Below are 19,295 nucleotides of genomic sequence, written 5' to 3'. Positions count from 1 at the left end.
GTAGCTGGGTCAATTCTCTAACTGTCAAACTGTGACTGACAACCCAACACTCAGCCTCCAGAAATTGTAAGACAGAATATAAAGTCAATTAAAGTAGACTATGTTATATTCATTGCATTACCAAAGGACATCCTGTGTTCCTTTATAATTTATCTAAATTATGGAAACTGGTTTTAATATTGTTTGATAGATGAATTTTTTTCAATGTCAACAGTTTAATGTTCACATGCACAGTGAATGCCCTGGAGAAGGGGCCTGTTTGATAATGCTTTGTATCAGCTCGCACACACATGTACACATGCTTACATACACACACTTGTCACACAGGCAACCTTCACTTGCCTTAGAGTAAATTACAATCAGGTGTGGAGAAACAACTTCATCATGCACAATGATACTCCTTAATCCCAGAAACCAGCGTGTGCTCAGTTAAACATCAAAAAACTCAAAGCATTGTATTTGGGACAAATAATTCACTAAACCCTAAACCTCAACTACATCTTATAATAAATAATGTGGAAATGAAGCAAGTTGAGGTGACTAAACTGCTTGGAGAACCCTGTATTGTAAACTGTCATGGTCAAAACATGTTGATACAACAGTAGGTAACAATGGGAAAAGTCTCTCCATAATAAAGCGCTGTCCTGCCTTTTTAACAACACTATCAACAAGACAGGTCCTACAGGCCCTAGTTTTGTTGCACCTGGACTACTGTTCAGTCATATGGTCAGGGGCCACAAAGAAGGACCCTTGTAAAATTACAATTAGCTCAGAACAGGGCAGCACGGCTGGCCCTTAAATGTACATATGGAGCTAACATTAATAATATGCATGTCAATCTCTCATGGCTCAAAGTGGAGGAGAGATTGACTTCATCACTACTTGTGTAAGAAGTGTTGACATGCTGTGTGCACCGAGGTGTCTGTTTAAACTACTAGCACACAACTCAGACACCCATGCATACCCCACAAGACATGCCACCAGAGGTCCCTTCACAGTCCCCAAGTCAAGAACAGACCACGGGAGGCGCACAGTACTACATAGAGCCATGGCTACATGGAACTCTATTTCACATCAGGTAACTGATGCAAGCAGTATAATCACATTAGAAAAACAGATAAAAATACACCTTATGGAACAGTGGGGACTGTGAAGAGACACACACAGGTTCAGACACACATACACATGATAAGACACGCACTCTACACACACATACACATGGATTTTGTATTGTAGATATGTGGTAGTAGAGCAGTGGCCTGAGGGAACACACTTCATGTGTTGTGGAAAGTGTTATGAAATGTAATGTCATGTAATATTTTAAATTGTATATAACTGCCTTAATGTTGCTGGACCCCAGGAGCTGCCTTGGCAGCAGCTACTGTAATGGGGATCCTTAATAAATACAAATACAAATACAAAAACGGCATCCCTTTTATAAAATGCGCTATGCTGATTGAGCTATGCTGCTGAACCTGATTCAGCAGTGTCTTGCTTGGCAACTTCTTTCAACACTATCACTTTTCTCAAGAGCCCTTCGGAGGAGCAGAGCAAACATGACCTCGCCCTCTAGTGTCTGTGGAATGTACGTCATATAGGGTGTCTCAGGTAAATAACAGCACAGGAAGTAATAGTGTTCATGCTTGCATAGCAGCATCTGGTGTTGACCCTCTTTATCTTATAAGTGTGAGGAATTTCTGATGCAAATGCTACTGACGTTTGAGTTATTTTACAGGCAGCAACACGTACCTGTGCACTCCTAAACATTGTGAATAAGGGAGGAAAACACATGCACACAGATGCACATACCCAGGGTGAGTCAGACAAAGATCATCTGAACCACCCCCAGCACCCATTGCGTGTGGAGTCATGTGTCTGCTGGTTGAATTGATCTATGCTAAAGTTCACAGTAACCTTATGGAGAATATAAGCACCAAGTAATCACATCACCTGGAATCAATAGGATTCCTCCTACACTATATGGCAGGCCAATCTGCTTTACAATACGCCCTCCCTAAGTCTGTCCTAGTTTTCTGTGTCCCAGTCTTGTTTCAGTGTGTCTCATTTATGTATCATAGCCTATTTCACACATCCCACACGAACAACTTCCTGACATGTGACCTATTTTCAGTACATTTCTATACACACAGTACCAAACATAAAGCAGATACAGCGAACAAAGGCCCAATGACGCCAAAGCAGGAAGACGTGTATGAATCCTATTATATACAATATAATCCTATTTCTCCACCAGAGTGGAGACTAATTGGAGCAAACTTACAAGACACCTCGCTACTGTTTATAGGACAAAGTCTGAACACTGTCTAAAGATAAACACTAAGGTGGAATCATTTACTTTGTGTGCGTGGGTGTGTGTGTGTGTGTGTGTGTGTGTGTGTGTGTGTGTGTGTGTGTGTGTGTGTGTGTGTGTGTGTGTGTGTGTGTGTGTGTGTGTGTGTGTGTGTGTGTGTGTGTGTGTGTGTGTGTGTGTGTGTGTATAAAATCAGGAAGGTAATGCTCACTCATTCGTTGCAGTAGGTCTTGCCTGCATGGTCTTGTTCAGTAATTTTCTCATCCAACACCTTTACCAGCCAACTCTGGCTCTAGAAATATGATCAGGCTTATGTTGAGATTTCCTTTCCCCCATCTTTTTCTTAAAGGATTTGAAGTGTGTTTGCCAGCAATCATACTGTTAGTATTGCTTATGAAATGACAGAGGAGAGACTTTCAATTCTGCTCAAACTCAGACAAAGACAGATGTCACCTTCAGGCTGGCCTGCCATAGCCCCAGGTCAAAGGTCAAATGTTAATAACCTCAGATGAGGCAGCTCAGGAGTTAAAGCAGCACTGTATTGTAAAGCAGATTGGCCTGGGAGTGACAAAGAAGGGTCTTGCTTGTTAAAATTGACAAAGTTGGGGGAAGGAAAGCACATGTGAGAGACACAGCGAGATCAGAGAGAAAAAGAGTGAGAGAGAGCATTACGTACATAGCTATGATAACATAATTTCACAGTCATTTCAGTGCATGAAACCCATATCTGAATGCGTCATAAGGAGGATAAATAGGGGGAAATTCACAGTACCACCGTCTGCCTACGTAGGCTACTAGCTTCTTAATCTCCTGGGAAGTTTCTGTAAACTCCATGTTTAGTTTAATACAGAGACCTCTTTCATCACATCAAGATAATGATAGTGGCACACAGACATGCCAAAACATCCACACCCTCCTCACAGGAGTGTCAACACTATTACTCTGACCTGTATTCATTTGCTTGGCAGATACACTTATCTCTGGAGTCAAACATCTGTCTTTTAACCTTTACCTATGACAGGTAGCTCACTCACAATCTGCTATTTTCATCAGTTTATTACACATGGTGCTATCTGCTGCTAATATGTTACAGTGTGTTAGGGGGTGTTCAGACCTTTTGGTTCAGCATTAAGCTATTGGAGGACTGCCTGAAAACACTGTGACTGAGCAATCTGAGGGGTTCATATAGAAATGTACAGTGCATTCGGAAAGTATTCAGACGCCTTGACTTTTCCCCCCCAAAATTACGTCACAGCCTTATTCTAAAATGTATTCAATAAAAAATGTTCCACATCAATCTACACACAATACCCCATAATGACAAAGTGAAAACAGGTTTTTTGAAATTTTGGCAAATGTATTAAGTATAAAAAAACTGAAATACCTTATATAGGTAAGTATTCAGACACTTTGCTATGAGACTTGAAATTGAACTCAGGGGCATCCTGTTTCCATTGATCATCATTGAGATGTTTCTACAAATTGATTGGAGTCTACCTGTGGTAAATTCAGTAGATTGGACATGATTTGGAAAGGCACACACCTGTCTATATAAGGTCCAACAGTTGACAGTGCATGTCAGAGCAAAAACCAAGCCATGAGGTCGATGGAATTGTCGGTAGAGCTCCGAGACAGGATTATGTCGAGGCACAGATCTGGGGAAGGGTACCAAAACATTTCTGCAGCATTGAAGGTCCCCAAGAACACAGTGGCCTCCATCATTCTTAAATGGAAGAAGTTTGGAACCACCAAGACTCTTCCTAGAGCTGGCCGCCCGGCCAAACAGAGCAATTGGGGGAGAAGGGCCTTCGTCAGGGAGGTGACCAAGAACCCGATGGTCACTCTGACAGAGCTCCAGAGTTCCTCCAGAAGGACAACAATCTCTGCAGCACTCCACCAACCAGGCCTTTATGGTAGACTGGCCAGATGGAAGCCACTCCTTAGTAAAAGGCACGACAGCCTGCTTAGAGTTTGCCAAAAGGTGCCTAAAGGACTCTCAGACCATAAACAAGATTCTCTGGTCTGATGAAACCAAGATTTAACTCTTTGGCCTGAATGCCAAGTGTCATATCTGGAGGAAACCTGGCACCATCCCTACTGTGAAGCATGGTGAGGGCAGCATCATGCTGTGTGGATGTTTTTCAGCGGCAAGGACTAGGAGGATATAAATCAGTCATACTCCAGCTATGCAGATTTAGGAACTTCATCTAAACAGGAAAGTCTAAATCTATATAAACAATGTTGTCAAGGGCTTAATGGGATGACAGAAGAGAGACAAACACAGTGCCTCTCGCCCCCAGCCTCCACTGTAGTCAGACAAACACTGTTTGTTGGTATCATTAAACAACAGGTGGGTTAGATGCTAAATACCAAAGGTCTGAAGGATGGCCTGCTGATTCAGCTGTATATGAATCGGCCCAGATTGATTAGCAGCATGCTAGTTGTGGCCCAGAAATACCTTCCCTATTTTTACACAATTGCATGCGCACAGAGTGCGTCAGAGAGCTGACACTGACAGTAAAAAACACTGATTGACACCCTCACCCCAACTGTGCTTTGACAAGCTGCTCAACTGCCAACACCAGCCTTCCATCGGACCTGTCTCCATTTGCAAACAAGGCTCTGTTAGTTAGAGCTGAGCATCACCCACATTAAGAGGCACCCCACTGATAAGTGCTGTGGACAGACAGGAAACGCATCACAGAGTTCAGAGTTGTGCACCACTGTGGTATCACTAATGAGCAGACTCAACATGGGGTTCTATGGGCTTGACACTTAACAACATCCCTGATTATCTCTGAGGCTGAGCAGCCATGACGCCATGCATAGACACAGGCCTGCCTGCCTGTCTGTCAGTTAGCATGGAAGAGCAACTGAGACCGTCAGTCAGAGTACTCATGGGAGGATTACTGTGGACATAGTCAGCTGTTACAGAGCTGAGTGAGGAGAAGGGAAGTCAATGATATGAGTTCTACACTCTCCCAAACAAAGATGAATCCATTGCTCTGTTGACTTTCTGAGAGACTTCAAAAGAGAATCAATACACATTTTCCCTCAATACACATTTCAATTGATGATGTGGTTGGTGACACTTTGCGTCTTGAAAGTCCTTTAACTTGAAAACTTGACTGCTGACATACAACATATTTTGGGACTGTATCAACAACGGACTAATGAAAAAAATACTAAAGGAAAGTTTTGAGTGAATTTTCCCTTAAATATGAAGTCTAATGTGGGGTGGCCCTCATGTCATTGCTGCTGTACTAAGTATGCTGTTCTTCCTGGACAATGAGCTCTATCCTGTAGGGAGAGTAATTTTCAAAAAAGCTTAAAGATGGCGCTGACAGAGAGGGCTGCCTCGCTTCTAGTTTTTAGGAAACTTTGCAGTATTTAGCTTTTTTATATATTATTTCTAACATTTTTAGCCCATAAAATGTTATGTGTTATTGCATACAGCCGGGAAGAACTATTGAATATCAGAGTGGCGGTACCTCACCAGCACTACCAGCATTACGACCAGGAATATGACTTTCCTGAAGCAGATCCTTTGTTCGCACCACCCAGGGCAATTTAACTGATTCCAGAGACTGGCCCAAAACAACACCGGTGAATGAGAGGTACTCGGAGCAGTCTTCTAGCCCGATTATGGAGGTGCGCAAACCACCCACCGCTTCCGAGTATATTACTCACTGTTCAGTCCCTAGATAATAAAGTTGATAAGCTCAGGGCAGGGGTTTCTTTCCAGAGAGACATCAGGGATTGTAAGAATACTCTGTTTTACGGAAACATGGCTCTCTCGGGATATACTGTCGGAGTCTGTCCAGCGATCTGGATTTTCAGTTCATCGCGCCGAGAGGAATAAACGTCTCTCTGGGAAGAAGAAGGGCGGGGGTGTATGTTTCATGATTAACGACTCATGGTGTAATTGTGATAACATACAGGAACTCAAGTACTTTTGTTCATCTGACCTAGAATACCTCACAATCAAATGCCGACCGTATTATCTCCCAAGAGAATTCTCTTAGATTATAGTCACAGCCGTGTATGTCCCCCCTCAAGCCAATACCACGACGGCCCTCAAGGAACTTCACTGGGCTTTATGCAAACTGGAAACCATATATCCTGAGGCTGCATTTATTATAGCTGAGGATTTTAACAAAGCAAATTTGAGAAAAAGGATGCCTAAATTCTATCAGCATATTGACTGTAGTACTCGCGCTGCTAAAACACTCAACCACGCTGGTCTGACCAATCGGAATCCACGCTTCAGTGGAGACAGTGACTGAGTTTATCAGGAAGTGTATAGGAGATGTTGTAACCACTGTGACTATTAAAACCTAGTCTAACCAGAAACCGTGGACAGATGGCAGCATTTGCGCAAAACCGCTTTTAACCATGGCAAGGTGACTAGGAATATTGCAGATTGCAAATAGAGTAGTCATTCCCTCCGCAAGGCAATCAAACAGGTAAAACGTCAGTATAGAGACAAAGTGGAGTCGCAATTCAACAGCTCAGACACGAGACGTACGTGGCAGGGTCTACAGATAATCACGGACTACAAAAGGAAAACCAGCCACGCGGACACCGACATCTTGCTTCCGGACAAGCTAAACACCTTCTTTGTCCCTTTGAGGATAACACAGTGCCACTGACGCAGCCCGCTATCAAGGACTGTGGGCTCTCCTTCTCCGTGGCCGAGGTGAGTAAGACATTTCAACTTGTTAACCCTTGCAGGGCTGCCGGCCCAGACGGCATCCCTAGCTGCTTCCTGGCTGGTGTGTTTACGGACATATTTACATCTGTCTGGTGTGTTTACGGACATATTCAATCTCTCCCTATCGCAGTCTGATGTCCCCACATGCTTCAAGATGTCAACCATTGTTCCTGTACCCAAGAATGCAACGATAACTGAATGAAATGACTATCGCCCCGTAGCACTCACTTTCGTCATCATGAAGTGCTTTGAGAGGCTAGTCAAGGATCATATCACCTCTACCTTACCTGTCACCCTAGACTCGCTTCAATTTGCTTACCGCCCCAAAAGGTCCACAGACGATGCAATTGCCATCACACTGCACACTGCCTTATCCCATCTGGACAAGAGGAATACCTATGTAAGAATGCTGTTCATTGACTATAGCTCAGCATTCAACACCATAGTACCCTCCAAGCTTATCATTAAGCTTGAGGCCCTGGGTCTGAACCCCACCCTGTGCAATTGGACGAGCTGCATCAAACACTCAAACTGGACAGTTTTATCTCAATCTCTTCATTCAAAGACTCAATCATGGACACTCTTACTGACAGTTGTGGCTGCTTTGTGTGATGTATTGTTGTCTCTACCTTCTTGACCTTTGTGCTGTTGACTGTGCCCAAAAATATTTGTACCATGTTTTGTGCTGCTACCATGTTGTTGTTATGTTGTGTTGCTACCATTCTGTGTTGTCATGTGTTGCTGCCTTGCTATGTGGTTGTCTTAGGTCTCTCTTTATGTAGTGTTGTGTTGTCTCTCTTGTTGTGATGTGTGTTTTGTCCTATATTTACAGTTGAAGTCGGAAGTTTACATACACCTCAGCCAAATACGTAAAAACCTAAAAACCTTGAACATGCCTATATATAGACAAGGACCTGTCCTCCAGCAGCTTTGGAGCCTGTGATTTGTGTGAGGGTCCAACGAGAATTTTTTGTGAATCCTCCTACAACGAAAACAGCATCAGAGGGCCAAAGGTCACTTGGCAGGGGATTCCAAAATAATAAATGTTCCCCTTCTGTCTGGCTTCCATCACAGGTGAGTGAAAATATGCAACATTATGTCAGTCCTGTGCAATGTTTCCACAATGTCTGTGTTGTTGGTCCATGTCCCACTGTTAACTTAGAATTCATGCGTGCTCTATCTCCCTCCTTTCATCACATAAATACACAGACAAAGACACAGATACACACATATACACTCCACGTTGCCATCAGTAAAGCATGAATTATTTGACCAGCCAACTAAACAGCACAGCCAATCCAGAAGCATCTACAAATCAGCTGAGCATTGAACATGTAAATACTTCCAACTCCGAACATGAGGGAACCATCTCTCTCTCACAGTGATTTGCTCACTACTGCATGTCAAATGATTTCAGCTGAAATGTGACTGACAGCTGTCACTATGGTGTCCGATCATACAGTATCTCACAGACACATAAGCCAGTCCTATAGTTTTCAGAGTGCAGACACATGCAGTGGTGTAAAGTACTTAAGTAAAAATACTTGAAAGAACTACTTAAGTAGTTTTTTGTGGTATCTGTACTTTATTTTACTATTTATATTTTTGACAAATTTTTGTTTTACTCCACTACATTCCTAAATAAATTAATATATGTTTTACTCCATACATTTTCTATGACACCCAAAAGTACTTGTTACATTTTGAATGCTTAGCAGGACGGGACAATGGTCCAATCCATGCACTTATCAAGAGAACATCCCTGGTCATCCGTACAACCTCTGATCTGGCGGACTCACTAAACACAAATGCGTGTTGGAGTGTTGGAGTGCGCCTCTGGCTATCCGTAAATTTAAAAAACAAGAAAATCGTGCTACAGGTTTGCTTAATATAGGGAAATATTTGTTACTTTTACTTTTGATACTTAAGTATATTTCAAACCAAATACTTTTAGACTTTAACTCAAGTGGTATTTTACTGGGTGACTTTCACTTTTACTTGAGTCATTTTCTATTAAGGTATCTTTACTTTTACTCAAGTTTGACAATGGGTACTTTTTCAGCTACTGGACACGTGGCAGGAGACAGTGTGAGGCTGGAACACTTTTTACTACTGTATGTCCTGGGGCTAGAAGAAGGAAGATGAGGGAAAGGAGAGCAGAGTCTTACCTGTACGGAGTTTGAATATGGCCCTCTTTCCTCCACCGGCGGGAACACCTGCCGTCCCCCTCCCCTGAAGAAGCGAAAGAGGGCAATAAGAACCCCCTGCAGCATACTGCCTACCTGTGTTTCTATAGCGCCCTCCTCTCCCTCTTTATCTCTTTCTTTATCTCTATGTTTCGTTTTCTATTTGTCTCTCTCTGTCTTTCAGCCACTAACCCTACGTCTCTATCAGTCTCCTTGGCTCTCTTCCTCTAATACTCTCCTGGTTGTCAGTGGAGACAGAGTCTCAGTACATAAACAAGCCTACCCATATCTACACATGCTCCAGGCTTCTCACTCTCTCTTTTCCCTCTCTCTTTCTCTCTCTCTCAAGGCTCTCTTCAAATCTCCTCCTCCCTAACTCTCTCTCTACTCTGCCCTGCCCCCCTTCTCTCTGGTCCTCTGTAGCTCAATTGGTAAATTATGGATCTTGCAATGCCAGGATAGTGGGTATGATTCCCGGGACCACCCACACGTAAAAATGTTGGCATTCATATCTGTAAGTTTCTTTGGATAAAAGTGTCTGGTAAAAGGAATATATATTACAATACTGTGTGTGGTTATTATGTTGTGTGTGCCTGTGTGTACATGTGCATGTGTGCGTGTGTGTGCATGTGTGTGGTTTGGGCAATCCAGTATCTGCACACTGGTATGGAAACTGAGTGTCTGTGAATATCTCTAATGCCATCTCCACCTGCTCCAGAAAAACTGCAGGGCTCCAAAAACAGATAGAGAAGCAAACACTAAATGCCTAGTCTCTCTCTCACTCTCACTCTCACTCTCACACTCACACTCACACTCACAGGGATATCGATCTAAGTGCCAACGAGTGAGAGATATTGTTTCAGCCCAGGGTCAGAGAGGCTGGCTCAGTGGGGGTGGGTGTTCCCTTTTTGCAAGCTCCGGTAACACAAGGCTTCATGGAGCAACATTCTATCACATGCACAAGCCTTTCAACATATAATAGCACTGTCAGGTTGGTCTGTAGTGTACCGTACATAGCCTATGGTCATATTTATTTTGGTCATATTTATTTTTTCTGTTTTAGTTTTAATTAAATTAAGGGATTTATATTTGTATTACATTCTAATAATCCAGGAGGATGTTGTGACATTAATGTGACATGAATAATGGTGTTTGGTCCCGTGTAAACATCCCGTTGAAGAGTCATCTTTATTGACACAAAATCCATTTGACTCAGTCATATTAGCAACTAAACAGCCATGAAGTGATAGCATATGACTTTCCAGTTAAAAGGTTTTGTTATTGATAGGCTAAAGCTGAACACAGAACATCGGGGGAATAATATGCAACGCAATCTCCTTTGTATGATAATGAGAGCAAAGAACCAAGACCCTGATATCAGAACAGGCCTGTCCCCTGTCAAGAGTTCAAAGCTGCTGCATCTACTAAAAAGCACAGCAAAGAAAACAACCATAAATACATCAGCATGTGCATTTAGCATCATTGTGAAATAAGACACAGATAATAAGACAAAGGAAACTTCATAGGCTTGTGTGATTCTATTAGTTGTGAATAAAATAAACACAATCTCTCACAATCTCTCAAGCATAAAAACCTAATTATATCTGAATGCTTTTTTTAATCGTGTACATAATTATACTTAATCAATTACAGTGATCCCTCGCCACTTCGCGGTTCACTTATCGCGGATTCGCTATTTCGCGGATTTTCATAATGCATTTTTTTTTTTTTTTTGGTGCATTGTGCTCTGCATTCTGATTCGCTAAAAACTCACTCCCGCTTCTTGTATCAAAACATGCTACGAATTGTGCTATCATTTTGTCGTCTCGTGCAGTTATGTGTACGTACATAAAACAGCTTGGCAAATTTACATTAAGTTGGCCAAATTATCTTGTAATTTCGAACATCTCCTAAACCCATAATGTCGACGAAACGGCCTACACGTGAGTCACTGTATTTGTATACATGTAATAGTTGCTAATTGTAAAAAAAAAAAAAGTTTTCTATTTCGCGGATTTCACTTATCGCGGGTCATTTTCGGAACGTAACCCCCGCGATAAACGAGGGATTACTGTACCTCTGAATGAGAGCTGACTGGCCGAGAGTTAATAAAAAGATTCACTTGAGCATGTAATAGGCAATTTATTGACATGGCCAAACATGAGTTATACAATTACAATGGTACAAATTATTATAAAAACTAGGAAAACAATTTTTTTTAAATGTTAAGACCTCAGTCCATTTTTTCCTTCATAAAGCCTTTAAAGATTCATGACACCAGAACACCACCGGGAAGATATTCCCTCTTTGGTTTCTAATCTAGTTCCATGATGGACCACTGAAAAGTTTTTCTAAAACATTTTGTACCAGTAATTGGCATGCAAGTCTTCTCATTGCGAGAGCACCACTTCCATTAAATATAGACAAATTATTCAGTCTATGTCAGAAGGTAATTAAATGACAGACCAGTCAGCATGTCACGACTTCCACCGAAGGTGGCTCCTCTTCCTGTTCGGGCGGCGCTCGGCGGTCGTCGTCACCGTTCTACTAGCTGCCACCGATTCCCTTTTCTTTTTCTGTTGGTTATGTCTGTATTGGTTTCACCTGTTTCTTGTTTGGGGGTTGTTTCAGGGCTATTTAAGCCTTCTATGCCCGCCTGCTTTTGTGCGGGCTTGTTCTCTGTTCTGTTTGTGGATGGTTGTGTTTTTGTTATTTTTTGGACTGTTTGGTGTTATGTTTGGGTCGGTCATTATTTCGCCTGTTGTTTTTGGCGTGACCATTACTTATTTTCCCTAAACCTCTGCTCTCTGCGCCTGACTCCGCACCCACCACTCCTAGCTACGTGACAGAAGCCCGCACCATAGCATGGAGTCAGCAGGAGCAGCTGCAACCCCTCTCCCATCTATGGAGGAGCGTGTCCTCCATCACACGGCCATCCTCAACCGAATCGGGTCAGCGATGGACCAGATGATGGAGAGAATGGACCGATGGGAGAGGAGTGGTCTCCCTACCTCGCCTCCAGCTCCTCCTCTGCCTGCTCAACCTATTCCTCCGGCGGCGTCCGGATCCAGCGCTCTTCGTCTCGCGCCCCCAAGGGAGTATGATGGAACGGCGGCTGGGTGCAAGGGATTTTTGCTCCAGCTAGAGCTGTACCTGGCTACCGTTCACCCGACTCCCTCTGGTGAGGAGAGAGTGAGTGTCCTCGTCTCCTGTCTGACGGGCAGAGCCCTGGAGTGGGCCAACGCGGTGTGGAATAGTCCAGACTCCGCAAGGGACCACTACCCAGAGTTCACCCGCCGGTTCCGGGCCGTGTTCGACCACCCACCAGAGGGCCGAGCGGCGGGTGAACGGTTGTTCCATCTTCGGCAGGAGAAGAGGAGCGCGCAGGACTTTGCGCTGGAGTTTCGGACCTTGGCCGCTGGAGCGGGGTGGAGCGACAGGGCCCTGATGGACCACTAACGGTGTAGCCTCCGGGAGGACGTCCGCAGGGAGCTAGCTTGTCGGCACGCCACCCTCACCCTCTACGAGCTCATAGACATGTTGATCCGACTGGACAACCTGCTAGCTGCCCGCGGGCGTCCAGAACGGGTCCTGTTAGTTCCACCTCCCGGCCCTCCCGCTCCAATACCTATGGAGTTAGGGGGTCCACATCGAGGGGAACCAGAGGAGGAGGCTCCTCCTGCACCAGTTGTGGTTTGAGAGGACACACTGCTGATCGGTGCTGGAGGAGCTCGTCTGGGAGTCGAGAGGGCAGGCAGAGCACTTCTCGGTCACCCCAGGTGAGTCAGCACCAGACTCACCCAGAGCTCCCTGTTTGTCACATGTTTTTACTAATCTCTTTCCCTGAGTTTTCTCCCTCTCTCCAGCATAAGGCGCTAGTCGATTCAGGCGCAACTGGGAACTTTATGGATCGCGGACTCGCTCTTAGGTTAGGGATTCCGCTGGTGCCGATAGATCAACCCTTCCCCGTGCACTCCCTAGATAGCCGACCGTTAGGGTCAGGGCTGGTCAGGGAGGCCACGGTTCCACTGGACATGGTAACGCAGGGGGATCATGGGGAGCGGATTAGTCTCTTCCTTATTGATTCACCTGCTTTTCCAGTGGTGCTGGGGATTCCATGGCTGGCTAGTCACAATCCTAGGATTTCATGGAAACAGGGGGCTCTCCAGGGGTGGTCAGAGAAGTGTTCAGGTAGGTGTATAGGAGTTTCCATCGGTGCCACGACGGTGGAGAGTCCAGACCAGGTTTCCACTGTGCGCATTCCCTCAGAATATGCCGATTTGGCTATCGCCTTCTGTAAGAAGAGGGCGACCCAATTACCACCTCATCAACGAGGGGATTGCGCGATAAACCTCCAGGTAAACGCAGCACTTCCCAGGAGTCACGTGTACCCGTTGTCAGAGGAGGAGACAGTGGCTATGGAGACATATGTCGCTGAATCTCTGGGACAGGTGTACATTCGGCCCTCCACGTCACCCGTCTCTTCGAGTTTCTTTTTTGTGAAAAAGAAGAAGGGAGGTCTGCGCCCGTGCATTGATTATAGAGGTCTAAATTCCATCACAGTGGGGTTTAGTTACCCGCTACCTCTCATCGCTACGGCGGTAGAATCATTTCACGGAGCGCGCTTTTTCACAAACTGGACCTCAGGAGCGCATATAATTTGGTGCGTATCTGGGAGGGAGATGAGTGGAAGAGTGGAAGCCGTCTTTCAATCCTTCGTAGACGAGATTTTCAGGGACCTGCACGGGCAGGGTGTGGTGGTATACATCGATGATATCCTGACCTATTCCGCCACACGCGTCGCGCATGTGTCTCTGGTGCGCAAGGTACTTGGGCGACTGCTGGAGCATGACCTGTACGTCAAGGCTGAGAAATATGAGTTCTCCAAACAAGCCGTTTCCTTCCTGGGTTATCGCATTTCCACCTCTGGGGTGGTGATGGAGTGTGACCGAGTTACAGCCGTGCGTAATTGGCCGACTCCAACCACGGTAAAGGAGGTGCAGCGGTTTTTAGGGTTTGCCAATTACTACCGGAGGTTTATCCGGGGTTTTGGCTAGGTGGCGGCTCCCATTACCTCACTGCTGAAGGGGGGGCCGGCACGTTTACGGTGGTCAGCGGAGGCGGACAGAGCTTTTAGTCATCTGAAGGCGTTGTTTACCGACGCTCCCGTGTTTGCTCATCCGGACCCCTCTTTGGCGTTCATAGTGGAGGTGGACGCGTCCGAGGCTGGGGTTGGAGCCGGGCTATCACAGCGCTCGGGCACGCCACCGAAGCTCCGCCCCTGCGCTTTCTTTTCGAAGAAGCTCGGTCCGGCGGAGCGAAACTATGACGTGGGGGTCCTGGAGTTGTTAGCTGTGGTAAAAGCTCTGAAGGTGTGGAGACATTGGCTTGAGGGGGCCAAGCACCCTTTCCTCATCTGGACTGACCACCGTAATCTAGAGTATGTCAGGCAAGGTGGGCCATGTTTTTCACCAGATTTAGGTTCACCATCTCCTATAGACCAGGTTCCCTTAACACTAAGGCCTACGCGCTGTCCCGTCTCTATGACACTGAGGAGCGGTACATCGATCCTACTCCCATCCTTCCAGCTTCATGTCTGGTGGCACCGGTGGTATGGGAGGTGGACACGGACATCGAGCGGGCGTTACGGTTGGAACCTGCACAGTGTCCAGCGGGTCTTCAGTACGTGCCGCTTGGTGTTCGTGACCAATTGATTCGGTGGGCCCATACGCTACCCTCTTCGGGTCATCCGGGTATTGAGAGGACAGTGCGGGGTCTTCGGGGGAAGTACTGGTGGCCCACTTTAACTAAGGACGTGAGGTTTTATGTCTTCTCCTGTTCGGTGTGCGCTCAGAGTAAGGCTCCTAGACACCTGCCTAGAGGGAAGTTACAGCCCCTCCCCGTTCCACAATGGCCGTGGTCTCATCTGTCGTCTGTCACCGACCTTCCCCCGTCTCAGGGGAATACTACGATCCTGGTCGTTGTGGATCGGTTTTCGAAGTCCTGCCGTCTCCTCCCGTTGCCCGGTCTCCCTACTGCGGAGGCCCTGTTTACCCACGTCTTCCGGCACTACGGGGTGCCTGAGGACATCGTTTCTGATCGGGGTTCACATCCCGAGTTTGGAGGGCGTTTATGGAGCGTCTTGGGGTCTCGGTCAGCCTGACCTCGGGTTTTCACCCCGAGAGTAATGGGCAGGTGGAGAGAGTGAACCAGGATGTGGGTAGGTTTCTGCGGTCGTATTGCCAGGACCGGCCAGGAGAATGGGCGAGGTACGTCCCATGGGCGGAGGTGGCTCAGAACTCACTACGCCACTCCTCCACGAACATGTCGCCTTTCCAGTGCGTGTTGGGCTACCAGGAGTGGGTGCAGCGCTCAAAGGAGACCTGGAGAGCCGTCCAGGAATCACTCAAACAAGCTGGTGGGCTTGTTCGGGCGGCGCTCGGCGGTCGTCGTCACCGGTCTACTAGCTGCCACCGATTCCCTTTTCTTTTTCTGTTGGTTATGTCTGTATTGGTTTCACCTGTTTCTTGTTTGGGGGTTGTTTCAGGGCTATTTAAGCCATGCCCGCCTGCTTTTGTGCGGGCTTGTTCTCTGTTCTGTTTGTGGATGGTTGTGTTTTTGTTATTTTTTGGACTGTTTGGTGTCCTGTTTGGGTCGGTCATTATTTCGCCTGTTGTTTTTGGCGTGACCATTACTTACCGGAATAAATACGGTTTTCCCTAAACCTCTGCTCTCTGCGCCTGACTCCGCACCCACCACTCCTAGCTACGTGACACAGCAACATCTAAAGGTCTGCAAGATGGCAAGTGAGAAAAGCTGCTCTAAAATGTGAGATTCCATAATGAATGTAGAATTTTTGTGTCAAATATGCAGGTTCACATTTATTGTCACGAGTTTTGCCCTGGAGGCAGAACTGAGCGGTTTCCGCTCGATGGGCCAGCTGCAAAGTCAAAATTGGCTTTATTGTAAAAATGTATGAAACAAAATGATATTTTTGGTCTTAATTTAAGGTTAGGGTTAGGTATTACCTCCCTAACCTTACTACATTTGCACACACTGTATATAGATTTTTCTATTGTGTTATTGACTGGACGTTTGTTTATCCCATGTGTCACGATCGTCGTAACGTGAAAGAGAAGAGGACCAAGGCGCAGCGTGAAGTGAATACATAATCTATTTATTTAAGCGACGTACTGAAGAACACTTAAACAAAACTACAAAACAACAAACGTGAAGCTATACAAAACAAATAAGTGCAGACACTGGCAACTTACACATAGACATAGACACTCACCCACAAATTACCTAATGACTATGGCTGCCTAAATATGGCTCCCAATCAGAGACAACGATAGACAGCTGTCTCTAATTGAGAACCAATCTAGGCAACCATAGACATACAATCCCCTAGACTAGACACTGCCCCATAAACATACAAAAACCCCTAGACAATACAAAACACATACATCCCTCATGTCACACCGTGACCTAACTAAAATAATAAAGAAAACAAAGATAACTAAGGCCAGGGCGTGACACCATGTGTAACTCTGTGTGGTTGTTTTTGTCACACTGCTTTGCTTTATCTTGGCCAGGTCGCAGTTGTAAATGAGATCTTGTTCTCAACTGGCCTACCTGGTTAAATAAAGGTGAAATAAAAAAATGACAGTTAGCAGTGTGGTTAAGGTTAGGGTTAAAAACCGGTTGTATGACTTTGTGGCTGTGCTAGCTAGTGATCACTCTGCAGAGCTGCCTCCAGTACATGAGTCATCTTAATAAATGCCAATCTGCGTCAAATATGAGCAGGTTATGGTAATGTGTGAAGCTTAATGGGGGTAGTGATGTAAGAACTGGGGGTGAATGGAGTGCATGGTTGTTACTAGGGTGACTGAGCCTCTTCAACAGCCCTGAGTTCCTAATGTAAAGCAATTACCCACACAGCCTCACAGCTAATGACAGACAGCTGAAAAATAAAAGGATATTAGAAAGCCCTTTTATTGAGCGAGAGGCACTTAGCCCCACAAGAGCACCAATAAAACTTTATGGGAGATTGAGAGTGGTGGGGGGTCTAATGTGCTGTAGCTACACACAACATGCCAGAAACCCAGTCCTAAACCCTTTATGTTACATCAAAATTACGATATAAACCTGAGAGAATTATAATGGGGTGGCAGGTAACCTAGTGGTTAGAGAGTTGGGCCAGTAACCGAAAGGTTGCTGGATCGAATCCCCGAGCTGACAAGGTAGAAATCTGTCGTTCTGCCCCTGAACAAGGCAGTTAACCAACTGTTCCCTGGTAGGTCGTCATTGTAAATAAGAATTTGTTCTTAACTGGCTTGCCAATAATAATAGAATGTGGGAAAACATTGAAATTGGGAACAGCAGGTGTGTGTGATCTGGTGTGTAAACCTAAGCTTTGTTTTTTATGAAAGGCAATGTGCTAGCATGTGCTAGCATGATGGTGAATGGAAGCAACGTTGTGAATGGAAGCAACGTTGTGTGGATGATTCATGTTGGTGCATGTTCTCATTTACCACAGGCACTTCATTTGCTTTAATAAACAATCAAAGTCTTGAACTGTTTTGATTTATGACAAAAATGGACTGTGATTGCCATTCAAATAGTCTAGACTCTAGATACAGCGGCAGTGTGAAGAGACTACCTACTACAGTGTTTTAGGCGAGCCATTTTTGCAAACATATCCATATCAAAGGCTACAATAAACAATTTACCGTCAGAGATCTAGGGTGTAGAAATAATCTACTTCTCTACCTCTTCAGACTTTTTTTTAATTTTGAAGGAGAAATGATCAAACACTGACAGGCCTTTTATTTCTATGCTTCTTCTACAGTAGAAGTGGATATATTACATCGGTAATGCTTTTGCTTTGATCAACCGACCAAGTCAAAGAGGATTTCTAATGGCCACAGCATCCTGACCTCAGACATAAAAGGAACGGTGGGATAATGATTTTAAGAAACACAAAGTAAACTTTGAATGATATACAATGATATCAACATTTCTTTATCACAATCAGGTACTCAGATAATGATGTATAATCAGCATATTCTGTTGTACTTCAGACACAACCACCCAGCAACCCAGCGCATCAATATTTATACACTTACATCTCTGCTGTTGTCGATGGCTGGAACTGCTGACTACGGCACAAGAAGGAGTTTCCACATGCCTGGCCCATCGCTGTCACCTGTCAGTCACAGTCCCTAACAGCTGGAACAGGGCCCCGTCTTCACAGCTCTAACCCCAGTCCACCCTCTCAGTACAGCGGAATGCTGTTATGGGGTCTATCTTAGCAGCAGCATCTCTGCAGCTCGTGGAGAGGAGATGGGTCGTTCCACAAAAAGAGTGGCATTTGCATCCCTTTGATATTTTAAGTAGAAATTGTGCACCAATATGTAGTGTTTATAGCTTGGTATATGAAATGAAAGGCCTTTTAAAGATGTACTCTAACTTTTGTATAATTTCAGCCAGTAGTTTTGAAAGTGGTGCTCATAGCCAAAAGTGGTCCTTGTTATTTTGTGTACTACGTCGTTCATTTCGTGTGATATGTTACAAATTTTGCAATTTGCATGAAATCATATGTATTTTGCAATTTTGTGTGATATGGTACAATAATTTGTGCAATATGTTACAAATGTGTTATGCTTATGATCCCTGAGTGCATCTTTAATATAGACAACATGAAGAATTCAATAAATCAAATGTTTTTATATGAATAAAAGTCAGCTTTTTGACAGGTCCTTCTCTGACATCTAGGAAGATTTTAACCAACTTAACACCAACATTCCTCCCAAGTTTTCACCATCATTGTAAAGCCCTAGTTATTTGCTTGCTTTGATAAAGTAATTTCAGAAGATAAAATAAATAATTATGTGATTAGTGATTCATTTACGTCTGTCCTTCATTTCAACCCTGCTACGTGAACTGAACTCTCATTTTAATATGGTGAAACTATTCCTTTAAACTTGTTTTAATTACTTTTAAGAAACATTGAACATATAATAGTCAAATCATAGAGTAAAGTCAGGTGAGCTGGTTCTGCACTTTTTGTCCCTTTTCTGGT

The 19,295-nt window shown here is 44.7% G+C and overlaps 1 protein-coding gene across 1 annotated transcript in view; it reads right to left on the bottom strand.

Annotated features, from left to right (window-relative positions):
* Window positions 1-18,878, bottom strand: part of LOC139534078 (cGMP-dependent 3',5'-cyclic phosphodiesterase-like) — a 36,745-nt gene extending 17,867 nt beyond the window's left edge. The window contains exons 1-2 of the mRNA XM_071332790.1: window positions 18,340-18,878; window positions 9,194-9,257 (exon numbers count right to left, since the gene is read on the bottom strand). Coding sequence (XP_071188891.1) covers window positions 9,194-9,257; window positions 18,340-18,410 — 135 coding nt within the window. The 5' untranslated portion in view covers window positions 18,411-18,878. The remainder of the gene's footprint in view (window positions 1-9,193; window positions 9,258-18,339) is intronic.
* Between the last annotated feature and the right edge of the window lie 417 nt (window positions 18,879-19,295).

This window comes from Salvelinus alpinus, chromosome 1, assembly GCF_045679555.1.
Source record: "Salvelinus alpinus chromosome 1, SLU_Salpinus.1, whole genome shotgun sequence".
In the NCBI taxonomy this organism is placed as follows: domain Eukaryota; kingdom Metazoa; phylum Chordata; class Actinopteri; order Salmoniformes; family Salmonidae; genus Salvelinus; species Salvelinus alpinus.
The sequence above is the reverse complement of the archived record's forward strand: the minus strand, read 5'-3'. Positions and strand labels throughout refer to the sequence as shown.